This window comes from Microtus ochrogaster, unplaced genomic scaffold (assembly GCF_000317375.1).
Source record: "Microtus ochrogaster isolate Prairie Vole_2 unplaced genomic scaffold, MicOch1.0 UNK32, whole genome shotgun sequence".
Taxonomy (NCBI): Eukaryota; Metazoa; Chordata; class Mammalia; order Rodentia; family Cricetidae; genus Microtus; species Microtus ochrogaster.
The window spans coordinates 4,067,364-4,083,236 of NW_004949130.1; the positions used below are offsets into that span (position 1 = coordinate 4,067,364).

At 43.9% G+C, this 15,873-nt stretch overlaps 1 protein-coding gene across 3 annotated transcripts in view; it reads left to right on the forward strand.

Annotated features, from left to right (window-relative positions):
* Kiaa0355 (KIAA0355 ortholog) overlaps nt 1-15,873 on the forward strand; it is an 85,954-nt gene that overhangs the window by 52,604 nt on the left and 17,477 nt on the right. For all 3 annotated transcript variants that reach the window (XM_013354213.2, XM_005368435.2, XM_013354214.2), the window contains exons 4-8: nt 4,190-4,330; nt 4,622-4,717; nt 4,820-4,981; nt 6,114-6,272; nt 8,920-9,017. In XM_013354213.2, coding sequence (XP_013209667.1) covers nt 4,190-4,330; nt 4,622-4,717; nt 4,820-4,981; nt 6,114-6,272; nt 8,920-9,017 — 656 coding nt within the window. The remainder of the gene's footprint in view (nt 1-4,189; nt 4,331-4,621; nt 4,718-4,819; nt 4,982-6,113; nt 6,273-8,919; nt 9,018-15,873) is intronic.

Genomic DNA, 15,873 nt, shown 5'->3' on the forward strand with positions numbered 1-15,873 from the left:
TTTATTTATTTATTTATTTATTTATTTATTTATTTATTTATTATGTATACAGCATTCTGCCTCCATTTATGCCTGCATGCCAGAAGAGGGCAACAGATCTCATTACAGATGGTAGTGAGCTACCATGTGGTTGCTGGGAATTGAACTCAGGACCTCTGGAAGAGCAGCCAGCACTCTCAACCACTGAGCCATCTCTCCAGCCCAACAAAAATAATCTTACAGCTGTGAGTCATCACAACATAAAACTGTCTTAAAGGTCGCAGCATTAGGAACGTTGAGACCACTGCTCTAGTCCTTTTCTACACCCAGAACTTAAACTTGAATGGAAGCAAATCAAAAGTAGTTCTCGGGCTGACAAGGTGGCTCAGTGGGTGAAGGTGCTTGTCATCAAGCCTGATTGCTCAATTCCATGAGTGTAGGTACACATGACACACGTACGTACATACATATATACATACATTTTACATAGACTTTATAAAGTCAATCAGTGCCTTTCGCTCTCCCTCTCTCCTCTCTCCTTCTCTCTCCATCCCCCTCCTTTCTTCCCAGCCCATTCCCTCTCATTTTTTTGAGCTAGGATGTTGCTGTATAGCCCAAACAGACCTCAAACTCAATGCTTCTGCCTCAGTCTTTCAAGTGTTGGGTTATAGGTGTCTATCACAATGCCCCACTTACTTATTTTTGCCTTCACATATGTTAGTGTCCCACGTATGTGCAGTCTCTGGGAAGGGTGGCCAGAAGAGGGCATAAATTCCCCTGGAACTGAAGTTACAGATGATGTGAGCTGTCCTGTAGATGCTGAGGATTGAACTTGGGTCCTTTGGAAGAGCAGCCAGTGGTTAAGCAGCTCTTAACCACTGAGCCATCTCATCATCCTTGATTTGTGTTTTGAATCAGGGTTCTCATTAGTGACAGCATGTGTATTGTAAATATTTTATACATGCACGCAAGTATGTATTTAATTTTGATCTGAAAATATCAACCCAGACAGTACTCTGAGAGTACGGGTGAGAGGCTGAGGCTGTGTGCTCTGCTTCATAGCCTCGTGAGTGCTCAGAGCTCTGCGGGAGGCGGGAGGCAAAGGCAGTTTCTAGCACCTCAATAAAAGCAGTGCCCAGAGCTGCTGCAGTTGCCAGCAGCATTCTTCATCGGTCACATCCCACGCTTCACACAGTTCTGGTCTGGGCTGCAGACACCTGGAAATCGACCCACAGCTCACAATGGTGTTGACCCGGCAGGAGTCCGGCTTAGCCCGTGACCGTGCTGGCATGTTCTTTCAGTCTGTGCCATCAATAGTCCTGCATTTAGAACTGTCTTGCCTCCCATCCTGGCTTGAGGCCATTTGGTGGTTTCCTTCCTTCCTTCCTTCCTTCCTTCCTTCCTTCCTTCCTTCCTTCCTTCCTTCCTTCCTTCCTTCCTTCCTTCCTTCCTTCCTTCCTTCCTTCCTTCGGAGTAATTCTGCCACTGCTTCCAAAGTTCTTATTAAACTGATAATGTCTTTTCTTTAAACATCTTTAACCAGGTCACAGCCCTTTATAAGCAGGAGAGACAGGGAGATGGCAATTGTGGTCATAAGACAGGAGTTCTCTTGCAGGCTCACAGCAGCCCACAGAGGCCATGCTGTAAAGCATGCACTGCAGTGATAGCTGTAGGGAGCAGCACACCAGGAGTGACCCCATGGTTATGGTCTGACCCAGAATGAGCTGGATTGTGACAGTCAGTATCACCGCATAATCCTAAAGGCCAGCAGAGAAGCAGAGAACAAAACCTCAAAGCTGTGTGCCCCTTACCTGCTAAGCTTTAGTGGTTCTCTTGCAGACATGCTAACACCCCTTTTTCCAGTGAGAGAAAGAAAAAGTAAACCCTCAAAATTGAGACTTTACTATGATGCACTATTCTATTTTATAGAATACAAGATCATTTGTGGTTAAGGAATAGTTTGTTAATTTCTTATATGATATCTAATTGGATCACCCCACAAGTTAAGTTGCCTTCTGTTACAAGACTTTTTTTTTTTCTTCTGGTTTTTCGAGACAGGGTTTCTCTGTGTAGCCCTGGCTGTACTGAACTTGCTCTGTAGTCCAGGCTAGCCTTGAATTCACAGAGATCTGACTGCCTTTCCTTCCCATGCTGGGATTAAATCACCAACACTATACCACCTGTCTTGTTATAGGATCTTATAGGACCTATATCCAGGAATGCTGGCAAACACCTGTATCACAATACTTGGGAGGTGAGGCAGGAGGATTAGGAACTCAGGTCATCCTTGCTTACATAGTGAGGTCAAGGCCATCTTGGGGTACTTGAGGCCCTTTCTCAAAACATAACACCAAAAATATATTGATTTTTTTTCTGTCCCTTCCCCTTGAGTCAACCTTTTCTACAGGATTGTGCAGGTTTTAGCACTGCCGTTTCTGATTTTGTAATGTTTTGTTGTGCTGTCCTCTGTCCTTTTTCCTGCTGTTGTATGTTTGACTTTCTCTTTCATGTAAAAGACTTTCTCAGAAAGACCCTCAATGCTAATTGGAGGTTATGTTGGGGGTGGGACCCGCTGGTGTCCCTCTCTACTGCTGGTGTGGGTTCAGACCTTTGTCCGTCATCTGGCTTCACAGCCTTCTGCCCCCAGAGCTTCTGAACTCTAGTCTCCAGAATGTTCCTTTTACATTCCAAACTTCAGTGCCACCTCACTGATCTCCCTGCCTGCTTCCATGTATCACTGGCCCTCCGTCTACTGCTTCCTGCTAGTGCCCCTTAGCCTGTGAAAATGGAATCCCCTGGTGCAGTGTTTCTTCTTCCATGGCCAGAACAGTACTTCTAGCTTACCTCCATCTGTCTTTTCCTTCCCTTTTATGACACCAGAGGAGGTGCCCTATTCAGGTTCAGGGCTCACTTTGGCAGCATTTTATTCCCATCCTCAAGGAACTGGCTTCTGCCATTGGACCCAGCATTTTCTTAACACTACTGTGTTTCCAACATTGCAACCCAGGACCTCTGGAAGAGCAGCCAGTGCTCTTAACCTCTGAGCCATCTCTCCAGTCCTTCCTCACCTTTTTCATTCATTCTGAAAACCGAATATTTTGGGAGGGTGGATCATACTTTTCTGAAATGTTTTCTTCCAATTCTGACTCACTATTCTGAGTTTAAAGTCAGACATCTTTGCTTCTTATTTTGTTAAGGTCAGATATGGATACCTCACTATGACATACCGCATCCTGCCATGTGAGACTACTGTCTTGCCTCTGGCCATTTTCCTGCTTTATTGTTGTATTTTATGTATTTTTCCTTAGACTGTTTTGGATCCTTGATGGATATTAGGATTCATTAGTGCTTTGACATAACCCCACCCTACCCTGAGTATGTCCAGTTCCAGTTCCCAACCTAAATTGCCATTTTATTTGACAGTCTCTTGTTTGTAGCCCAGTTTGGTCTGGAACTCGTAATCCTGTACCTAAGCCTTAGAGTACTGGGATTACAGGGTTGTGGAAGGTGACCCCTCAGGGCCACTTTTAGTGCCTGCTGTGTTCCCTCTTAGAGTTTTAATGGTTCACCTTTTTGGCTGGCAAGGCCATCAACTCTAGAAAGGCAGGGACTAGGCTTTCTGTTCTAGGGCTAGAGGTGGTGTCTGTCAGTAGCTAGCACAACCCCTGGACGCCAAACATTTCACTGAAGATTCTTAGAATCAAATGGTTTTTAAATCTTAAAACTATTAGGTTTCAGGGCTTGGTTAGACTGTAGGCTGGTGTGTTCTTGTGAAACGAAAGCCTTGAACTTCACAGCATTGAAGCTACTAGCTTTCCTGTTGTTCTGTGAATTTTGTAAATATCAATATTCCTATCCTGACGTAGAAGAACAGAGAAATTCCTAGAAATTCCCAGAAATGTTATTTGGCCAGGCATGGTGGTATAGGCCTATATTCCCAGCACTCAGGAGGCTGAGGCATGCCAGTTGTAAGCTTGAAGCCATTCTGGGTTACGTGGCAAAACTGTCTCCAAAAAGATCAAACAATCTTTTTTTTTGAAGGCGAAGTTTCAGACTGCCGACTTTGTAGTGTGAACAGTCCAGAATCCCTGGTGTATATCCAGCTTGATACTTAATATGAAGTGTAGGATTTGTTGCTGGTGGTACTGTTTGAATTTTGCTAGTAACTGTAGTGTCCTCCTTTACCTACTGGCTACTATTTATATCACAGGCAACATCTAGATTAAGAGAGAGAGGCTGTGATGGACGCCTGGCGGGAATTGAAGTCCAGCAACTCTTTTGTTCTCAGAGTGCAGCGATTCCTGAGCACCAGCTGAAAGAGCTGAATATAAAAATTGACAGTGCTTTGCAGGTAAGTGTTTCAGTGCTGGCGGATGCATAGAGAAGTGATTCCACCAAGGGGCAAGATTAGAGTAATAATGTTGGACCATTTAAAAACGTAACAAAATAATAATACCTAGAAAATTTTAAACTTATCTTTATGTGTGCATATAGTATAGAATTTCATGTATGCATATAGTGTACTCTGGTCATATTCATCCTCCTAGCCTTCCTTACCCCCTTCCACACTGGAAATTTGAAGTTCCTATTTTTGTTGGACTTCATCATATTCTGATCTGCTGCATAATCTTGATTCTTGCAGGCATATAAAATAGCATTGGAAAGCTTAGGCCACTGTGAATATGCAATGAAAGCTGGCTTCCACCTGAACCCAAAGGCCATCGAAGCAAGTTTGCAGGTATACTTTTCTGGGACTTATTTACTCAGTCCTGTGGGAACCCAATGCTTTGTCACATGAGCTGTGGGTTCACCTCCACTCTCCTATCCAAACCTTTACCAGGGCTGCTGCAGCGAAGCGGAAGCTCAACAGACGGGGCGAAGGCAGACACCCCCACAGCCTATGCAGTGTGAGCTTCCCACCGTCCCTGTGCAGATAGGATCGCACTTCCTGAAGGGGGTCTCCTTTAATGAGTCGGCTGCTGACAATCTGAAGCTTAAGACGGTAGCTTTCCATCGATTCCTTGGGTTCCAGTAACTGAGTGTACACTTGGAAATAAAACTATTTATGGGAAACTTCAGGACTTTTGAAGAATGTAGATTAAAAAACACAGAAGAGATCAGGAAGTAGACTCTAACTTTTCTGAGTACAGTGATGGCCAAATGCAGCCTGTGATGTCTCTTTTTGTCTGTGGATGGTGCTAGGGGTTGAACCCAGGGCCTCTCACATGCATAGCAAGCACTAAGTCACTCCCAGCCCCAAGGTAACATAAGACATTTGCTAAGAAAGTTTTTTTAGTAATTTTGTTCAAATGTTTAACAGAGTTTGAGAGTACTCTGAATGCACTACTGTTGATTGATTAATGTTTGCTGGTGCAGTTTTGAGAATTAAGTCACAGAAATCTTTTTTTTTAAATATTTATTTATTTATTATGTATACAACATTCTGCCTTGATGTATGCCCGCACGCCAGAGCAGGGCGCCAGATCTTAGTACAGATGGCTGTGAGCCACCATGTGGGTGCTGGGAATTGAACTCAGGACCCCTGGAAGAGCAGCCAGTGCTCTTAACCTCTGAGCCATCTCTCCAGCCCTCAAGTCACAGAAATCTTAGTGCAGTCATAGTCACTTGTGAAGCACCATAGGTGCAAGGATCAGAGCAGAGGGCTTCACATGCATTGTTTACCGAATCCAGCGTCTCACTGAGGCGTGGCTGTTCCCCTCTTTCTATTGACAGAGGAACCAAGGCCCAAAGTGTCATGCCTAGGAATTAGGAGAGCTGGAACTTGGCCTCATTTGGGCTGTTCCAGAGCCTCTATACTATGTTGTTGTCTAAAAAAATGTTGAGGTTGGGCCATGCTTGGTGGCATATATCTTTAATTCCAGCACTCAGGGAGGCAGAGAAAGGTAGATCTCTAAGCTTCAGGCCATCCTGGTCTACATAGAGTTGTAGGGTCAGCTAGAGACACACAGACCCTGCCTCCCTATTTGTTTGTTTGTTTTTCAAATGGCATGACCTGGGTGCTGTCCGAATGTCTCTTTGGAGAATGGTTGTATAAATGCACTCTTACAGATTTTGGAGCCTTGCTAGTGTTAGAATTTTGAGGTGTGAACTTTTCCCTCTCTGTCGATCTGTAGCATACCATGTTACAGCTCATCAAGGAAGCGGGCTGCTACAATGGAATCACACCTAGGGATGATCTTCCTGTGACAGAAGTACTGAATCAGGTGTGCCCGTCCACATGGCGGGGCGCCTGTAAGACTGCTGTGCAGCTGCTGTTTGGCCAGGCGGGACTGGTGAGTATGTGTGAGGGATAAGAGCAGCTTCTGTGGGGTGGCATATGTACAAAAACACTGCACTCAGGAGACTGAGGCAAAAGGAAGTGTTTGAGGCTGGTTTGAGAGACCTAGGAAGACCCTGCTCTCCCCACAAAACTGAAAGGTTTGTTTGTTTGTTTGTCTGTTTGTTTGTTTGTTTGGGTTTTGGTTTTTGTATTTTTTTTTTTTTTTGAGACAGGGTTTTTCTGTGTAGCCTTGACTATCCTGGAGCTGGCTGTGTAGACCAGGCTGGCTCCAAACTCACCTCTGCTTCCTTCCCATGCTGGGATTAAAGGCCTGTGCCACCACCTGTATTTACTGGGAATGTAGTTGCGGAGTGATGCTGTTGTAGACTTCCCTTGTCTTAAGGACAAGTGCATTAGTACTGCTTGGGCACCACACTGGAGTTTCCTGTTCTCCAGTGAGCCAGGCCAGTGGCCTCTTACTTCAGCCTCTGCACTTAGCCTGTTCTGTCTGCCTTGCTGTGACAACTCCTCTTGGCTGTTCCTGTCAACCCCAGTTTCACCTCCAAGAGTCCATTTGTGGCTGGTGCTTGTATCAGCAGGACCCAATCCAAACATTTCCTACCCCAGCTGTCTGGCCATTCATTACCTTTTGAACAAGAAAATCACAGTATCAACTTCAAGACAGGACAGAGCTTTAATATTTTTACCTGTCAGAGATAAAACAAAACAAAAAAACAGAAAGAAACTCTGGATAGGGTCCAGAGCTTAGCATCTGTAATCACTGTAAGATTATTTTTTCTTTTTCTTTTTCTTTTTCTTTTTCTTTTTCTTTTTCTTTTTCTTTTTCTTTTTTGAGACAGGATTTCTCTGTGTAACAGCCCTCACTGTCCTGGAACTAGCTCTCGTAGACCAGGCTGATCTCAAACTCACGAGATCCATCTGTCTCTGCCTCCAAGTGCTCTGCCTCCAAGAGCTGGGATTAAAGATGTACGCCGCCACCACTTGCCACTGTTAGGTTTTTTTTGTCTAGCACATCCACCTATGTGACTTGCATGTACTTGGTTCTACCTTGTAGTTATGGCTCCTTTTAAAAGATTGAGCATTTGCATCAGGGTTTAGAAGAAGCTAATCTGAGTGTTCAAAAATTAAAGAACTTGCTGGGTATGATGGCACTCTGGAGGTAGAGGCAGGTGCATCTGAGTTTGAGGTCAGCCTGGTCTACAGAGACAGCTCTAGGCTAGCCAGGGCTACAGAGCGACACCCTATCTCAAACAAAAATGTAAATACTCTTTGTGGTATTAATTTCTGCTTTATTCATGAAAGGAGAGCTTGGAATGGTGCCTGTCCTGTTTCATACAGATTAGGTCTCAGGCCACCTAGTTTAGGGCGGTGCTGCCTTGTGATGGGCAGGTGTGGGGACCTATTCACAGAGCTGGGCTCTGTTTCCTTGAAGATCTGTATATGAAGAAAAGCAAGAAATAGTAGTTACCCTACTAACTTAGAAAAGAGAGACTGAGCCATATTCTCAGACTGTTAGCTGAAGCTCTTGCAATATGCTCCCTGGAACACAGTGTACATTAGGAAAAGGCTGTTTTCAGAAAACAGTCTGAGCTAAGGGGGAAATGTCTAATCATACTCAGAACCCAGTGGGTTTTACTTCCTACCCACTGATGGCAGGGCTCCTTTGTGTAGCTGACAAAGAACCTTTAGGAGAGAGGAAGCACCTGTCAGGTCCAACAAAGGCTGTTGTTGGACAGGAAATGTTTCCTGAAGGTCCAGCTGTGGGAGCCCCATTTATAGCAGTAGAAATCAACACCACTAGAAGCTGTTTGGAATCATGAGAAGTATCTATGAGTAGCTTGAACTCCCCCCCTCCCCAAAATAGAGATGCGGCTTTCTGCTCGTGAGCTGGATCCTCAGCCCTTGAATTTGCAGCCTTTCTGCCTTAGCCCTGCAAGTGTCTTAGGTTATAGACCTGCATCAGCAGGCCCAGCTTGGCTCCACTTCTAATTATTTTTTTCCTTTCAATCATATAAAAATTTAAAATTACTAAAGTATGGATAGTCTCTTCCTCCCTTTTTTCCCTTCTATTTCACTTTCTTTCCTTTCTCCAATCCTTTCCTTCATATATCTCTTCCATTTAAACATTTATTTTAGGATTTTATTTTTAAATTAAGTGGGGGGGCCATGAGTGTGGAAGCCAAAAGAGGCCATTGAATATGCTGGAGCTGGAGATGCAGGTGACAGTGACCAGCCTGATGTGGGTGCTGGGACTCAGAACTTCTCGAAGAGCAGGGAGTACTTTGAATGTCTGAGCCTGCTCTCCAGCCTCGTTATTTCTTCATTATGAGACAAGGTCTCATACTGCACAGCTCACCTCCAACTCATAACGCACCTGTCGTAGCCTCACAAGTGTTGGGGTGATAGGCATACACAGCTACACTCATTTTGAGGAATTTGTAATTCTAACAGCTACAGTGTGGTACATGCCTGCAAAGTTGAGTGGATCCCACAGTTAGAATTTGGTTTCTGTGTATTCAGTCATCATTACTGGCTGTTGTCTCAGGGGCCTCACTGTCTCAGTACAGATGTGCTATTGATACTTCTGCCAATCACGGAACTCTGAACCTGGTGGTTACCTTTGTTTTAAAATTTCCTAGGTGGTTGTCGACACAGCACAGATTGAAAATAAAGAAGCCTATGCACCCCAGATCAGTCTAGAAGGCTCCAGAATTGTGGTTCAAGTCCCATCCACATGGTAATTTGATTATTTTTATTTTATTGGTTTGTTTGTTTATGTTGGTTTCTCAAGGCAAGGTTTCCCCTTGTTCCTGCCTATCCTGGAACTCCCTTTGTAGACCTAGCTGAGCATTGGGATTAAAGGCGTGCGCCACAACTACCACCACCACCACCACCACCACCACCTGACCCAGTTTGACTCTCTTTAACAGAAGACTAAACTGCTGTGTAACCTGCAGCAGTAGTACTTGCTGCTGTGCACCTCTAAGGCATCAGTGGTGTATTAGTGTCTGTTCATCACTGTTACTGGTCTGTGATGGTTAATCTAAGATCTCTGAGAAGGAGCCCCTTTGACCACATGGCAACTGGAATATAAGTAACAGACCATAACAAGCAGTGTTACCTTGTTAGTCAAGCCACGGGGTTTAGTGTCTTTTGTTCCTAAGTTACCCATTATTTGTCCAAAGCTGAGTAGAGACTATAGAATCCCTTTCTCATCCTATCTATTCCAGTCACAACCCTGATGACCTTGAGTAGATAGCAGTCTATACCAAGTGTCACTGTAAATCTGGGGACAAACAAGGCCCCTTTTAGCTAGTTATATTTGTAGCACTTCAAAAGATAAAGGGTCGTTCATAGTCTTTTTTTCTTTTTTTGAGGAAAATATGCTCCATAAACAAGTAAGGAAACAGGCCAGTGATATGACCCCATAAGCCAGGAAAGATGGCATGATGCACAAGAAGACAAACTGTCCAGCCTCCCCCGGTCATCACAGAAGTGAGAAAGATCATAAGATGCTTCTGCCCCAGAGTAGTAGGTTGACTGAGAATAACAGTAAGAAATATTGAGGAAGTAGTGGTTTGAGCTAGACTACAGCAGCAGGCCAACAGGTTGTCAGATTGAGAGGAAATCATACCGGCTTTTTTGGAGAAAAGTTGATGGAGTGTCTGAAGCTGAAGGGCGTTTCCTGGGCTGTTTCACAGTTGCATCTCTAGGAATGTGTCCTTGAAATATGTACAAGAATGGCCTTGGTGTGCTGGGAAATAGCTCGTTCATAGAGTACTGACCCAGAATGCAGGACCCTGAGTTTGGTTCCCAGCATCCCATAAAACTGAGTTTGGGAATGCTCACCTGTAATCCCAGCACTCAGAAGGTCAGGGCTGTCCTCAGCTACAAGGTTGTCCTTCACCACAGAACAAGTTCAGACCAGCCTAGAATATGTGAGACACTATCTCATATAAATAAACAAATGAATAATAACTAAATAGAGGAAAGATTGATTAGAGGGTTAGAGAGATGGCTCCATGCCACCAAACCCAATGACCTGCTCTAAGCCCCAGAGCCTGCACAGGTGGAAGAAGAGAATGGACTGCTCCTACAAGCTATCCACTGACCTCCACATACATACAGAGGAAATTAACTTGGGGCACTGCAGAGGTGGCTCGGTGGTTAAGAGCACTTTCCGATTTTCCAGAGGATCCGGGTTCACCTTCTAGCACTCAGACAGCTCAACTTTCTATAATTCTAGCTCAGAAATTTAAAGCTGGTATAGTGTCCTGAAATCAGTGGAAATCAAGGGTAGGTAGGTAGGTAGGTAGGTGTATTGATAATAGAGGTCTTTTTTTTTTAAGTTATTTACTTCTATTTTTCATGTATGTGTAAGTACCTACATGTATGTATATGCACCACATGCATACCTTGTGCCTTCAGAGGTCAGAAGAGGGTGTTGCATCCCCTAGGCCTGGAATTAGAGCCACTATGTGGGTGCCGTGAACTGAATCTGGGTCCTCTACAAGATCAGCAAGTGCTCTTAACCACTGAGCCATCATCCAGCCCTGTATTTATATATCATTTTATGAAACAATAACTTAAAATGCTCACTTTTTACCGGGCGGTGGTGGCGTACACCAGCAGTTGGGAGGCAGAAGTAGGTGAATCTTTGTGAGTTCGAGGCCAGCCCGATCTACAAGAGTTAGTAAGACAGCTAGGGCTGTTACACAGAGAAACCCTGTTTCGAAAATCCAGGAAAACAAAAAACCAAAAAACAAAAATAAAAAACCCAAAACAAAAAGCTCACTTTTTCTGTAAGATTTTGCAATTCCTGAATTCCTAATTAAAATTTCCAATTTAATCTCATTTTAAAAGTTTTTTGTTTTTGTTTTTTGAGACAGGGTCTTATGTAACACAGGATGTCCTGTATCTGAGAATGACTTTGAACCCTGATCCTCTTGTCTCCACCTCCTGAACTAGGATTGCCTGTAAGGACTCTTATTTTGAGAAAAACAGACATAGCGTTTATATAATTAGCTGATTGTAAATAGCTATTACTAAACTAGTTAATTTTCTACCAAAACACTGCCCGCTGGTGTGGGTCATCTCCTTTGTAATTCCTTGTTCCTCCTGAAAAGGCCTTGTAGGCTGTAATCCCTACAAAGGCGCCCTCTGCTGTCTATTGTTGGTAATGATGAAAAATGATAAGGTTTTTTTTTGGGGGGGGGTTGTTTTTTTCTCTTAGAAGCTAAGATCAAGTATCTCCTATGAAATGCTGGAGACTAAAAGCATTTCAGATTCCACCTGTTGTTTGTTTGTTTTTTTTGTTTTGTTTTGTTCTTTGGGTTTTTCGAGACAGGGTTTCTCTGCGGTTTTGGAGCCTGTCCTGGAACTAGCTCTTGTAGACCAGGCTGGTCTCGAACTCACAGAGATCTACCTGGCTCTCTGTTGTTTGGTTTTAAGGTGTTTGCACATGGACATGCTGAGGTGCTGTGAAAATGAAAGTGAAATCTTAAGCACAGAGCTCTTTTGTGTCTCAGACAGCGATGCCCTTTGGCCAGCACTCATTTATACAGTATTTGCAGTTCTCTTGAATTTTCACTATGACTTTGCACTTGAGATCAGCTGTGGAATTTTCCACTGGTATTGTCATTGCTAGCATCAAAAAGTTTTGGATTTTGAGCATTTTACGTTTTCAGGTTACAGATATTGGACCTATACAAGTCTACATTCATTGGAAAGGCTGAAGCGAGACCACATTACTTCATTCTTGGGAAAATAATTGTCAGACAACTAGTCAAGAACTTACTAAGCCAGCCATAATGGTACATGCCTATCTTCCTCTCACTGAAGAGGCTGACAGAAGGATCGCCACATTTAAGCCATTATGAGCTACATAAACAGCACACCCCTCGCTGTGTCTGTCTTTCTCTTTCACACACAAATGTTTTATTACGTTCTCCGCACTTGTCAACACATGATGTAACAGGAGGAGAATGACTGTTAGGATGATGAGCGTGGGAGTTGAGGAGGCAGATACAGTGAGCAGTGCGCAGTGTCAGAGTGTATGGAGTGTTGTCATGAAACAGGACCACCTTAGATCAGTGGGTAGAGCACTTACTGAGCAAGGGAGACCATGCAATATGAGTGCCATGACACACATGAACCAACACACACATACTTGTAAGAAATAGAAAACTTTCTTTAAAAAAAAAAACAAAAAACATGGCTGACAAAATGACTCAGCTATTAGGCGTACGTTCTGCAGAGGACTTGAGTTCAATTCCCAGCACCCATTTTGAGTAGCTCACAACCATTTATAATTCTAGTTCTGAGGATTTAATGCCTCTGGCTTAGACACTGACAGTCACCAGTACAGACTCACACACATATTAGTAATTAAAGATAATAAAGCCAGGCATAGTGGATTACGCCTTTAATCCCAGCGCTCAGGAGGCAGGGACAGGAAGACCCTGTGAGTTTGACGTCAGCCTGGTGTACATAGCAAGTTCAGGCCAGCCAGGACTATATAATGAGATCTTACCTCAAATAATAATAATAATAAATAATAAAAGAAACACATTATCTTGTATGAAAGTTGAGTTTTAAAAGTTAATCCCAGTACTTAGGAATCAGAGGCAGGAGGACCGGACCATTGCTGTTCATCACTGAAAGAAGTCAAGATAAGAACTCAAACAGGGCAAGATCCAGGAGGCAGGAGCTGATGCAGAGGCTATGGAGGGGAACTGTTTACTGGCTTGCTTCCCATAGCTAGCTCAGCCCACCTTCTTGTAGAACCCAGGACCACCAGCCCAGAGGTGGCACCGCCTACCATGGTCTGAGCCCTCCCCCATCAGTCACTAAATGAGAAAGAGCAGCATCTCATCAAGGCATTTTCTCAGCTGAGGCTGCTTTCTCTGATGACTCTGACTTGTGTCAAGATGACGCAGAAAACTACCCAGCACACACCGTCATAGCTACTTGCAGCTGTCCATAATCCCAGTTCCAGGCAATCCTACACCTCTTCTACCAGTGTGAGTGCCATGCATGTGGTGCGTGTACATTCATTTAGGCAAAAATCCATACACATCAAACAGAAAGAAAGAAATCTTATTAGGGGGAACAGCGGTAAACATATAATATATTCTATGTTTTTTAGTATGTACTTGCTAGGTCATTTTTTTCTTCCAACAAAATAGCCACTTGTAGCCAGGCATGGTGGTTCATTCTTGTAATCCGAGCACCAAGAAGAAGGCAGGAGACTTACCATGAATTTGATGACAGACTGACTAGTCTCCACAGCAAGTTCCAGATACCCTGGAATGCAGAAGGAAACCCTGTCTAGAGAACGAAGGAAGGGGAAGACATACTTCCATTTTAAACAGCTACTTTTTGTATATTTAAACTGTTTTCCTTTCAATATAAACTGACTACTCGCTATGTACCAGACATTCCTTTTGAAGTTGATTGTGAGTAAGAGAGAGGGGCCTTCCTTGAATACAGTTTAATATCTTCGTAAGGGGGAAGGAAACAAAAAGTGCATATAAGCGGTGACTTGAGAAGGACAAGGGGAATGATGTATATCACAGAGAAGGAAGGAGCCTATTTTAGAGAGTGAGGTCAGTCAGAAAACATTCCTTTGAGGCTGTGATGTTTAACTGGAGATGAGAGGCCATGCTGAGAGCATTTGGGGGAAGCCAGACAGAAGGAACAGCCATCATAAAAGTCTGGGGAGCAGACTGACATGGTTAGAGATAGCAGTAGGGAAGTGCAGCAGCCAGGACTCCAGGGCCTTGGGGAAACTTGGCTTTCAATTGGAAATATCAGTAGGTTTAAATGAGTCTCAAAAGATTTGTCATCTGGGCTCCTGGACAGTCTTAAAGGTGTTTTATTGGTCAGCTTTCAAGGCTAATGCATAAACTAAAACTTGATTTGTTAATTTCTCAGAAAAATAACTAGGAACTATAGCATTGCTTTTTTATCAGCAGCAAATAATTGCTTAGTTGGTAAAACCACAGTGGCAAGCCTGGGCTCACTGAGAAGTAGTCCCTGGGCCGAGGGGCCTGGAGTAGTTGTTGCAGCCAAGGGAACTTTGTGTTCAAATTTTGATCTGTTAAACATGCTCTCCTAGGAACCCAGCGTCAGACTTCTTTGTTGACTGGTTCTCATCCCCATACTTAAGTTTCTTCCCTAGCCAAGTCATGTTGGGAGTACTGCTGCCACCTTCCAAATGGCTGCAAAATGCCCAAGAACTGGCAGAAAGCCTGTTTCTTGGACAGTTAGCTTTCCAATCAAGAAGAGGCTTGTGGGCTGGAGGGATGGATGGCTCAGCGGTTAAGAGCACTAGCTGCTCTTCCAGGGGTCCTGAGTTCAATTCCCAGCAACCACATGATGGCTCACAACCATCTGTAATGAGATCTGGTGCCCTCTTCTGGCCTGCAGGCACACATGCAGGAAGAACACTGTATAGATAATAAATAAACCTTTTTAAAAAAGAAGAGACTTGTTGTGGAGAGACTGTAGTGGACACAGTAGTTTCAAGAGGTGGTTGACTGTTCTGAGAGCTGTCCAGGCAAAGGCCCTCAGGTGTGACAAATCTAGTCAGAACAGGGAAGATCTTAGGACAAGGTGACAAGCCCTTGAGGGCCATAATAAGAGGGAGAGTAATTTGGAGATAGATAAAAACCCTTGACTTGAGGGTTGTGTCTAAATGTGGTCAAAAACTATCTTAAGTCAGGTGTTGTAGCCCACACTTCTTATCCTAGTACTCAGAAGAGTAGAAAGGTTATAAATTCAAAGACAGCCTCCTATTTCGAAAGTGTAAAATGGAGATTGGGGTAGGAGGAGGTTGGAGTGATAGCTCAGCAGTTAAAGGCACTGGCTGCTCTTGCTGAGGATTCAGTTCCCAGCACCCACATGGTGGTTCACAATCATCTGTAACTCTAGTTCCAGGGGTTCTAATATCTTCTCCAACCCCTGTGGACATCAGGCATACACACGGTACATAGAAATGTAGCCAACACATACACACAAAATAATTAAACACACACACAAACCTAACAATCACATCAGCCTCTTCTTGCTAGACAGGGAAATCCATGGAGGCCTCTGGAGTCTCTCATTCACAGAACACGTAGCAAACACTGGGCTTCCCACACCAAGTAGTTCTCTGATTTTCTGTAGACACTTGAATTTGGTGCAAACCACCCAAGGTTAACACAAAGCTCAGTAGGACAATGACTCACAGTCCTACAAATCTACTTCCCGTTTCATATCCAAGCCCAGGTGTTACCTGTCCTTTCTAACCAATCGGCTGTAATTGGGAGTTCCCAGAACCTCTTCTTCACGTTTGATAATTTGTTGTAATGGCTCCTAGAACTCAGAAACGTGTAAGTATGGGCTAATTATAAAGGATCCCTCAGTAGAGATAGATGAACAGCCAAAGGAAGGGTACATGGAAAGCTAAATGGGAAGGGCGTGAAGCCCCCAACCTCTCCAAGCAGATCCCTTCCTAGCACCTTGAGTGGAAGTTCTCCAGTTTTAGTGATTTTATCATGTAAGTGTAGTTGATTATAACTTTCTCTGGAGCACCTCCCTCTGCCGTC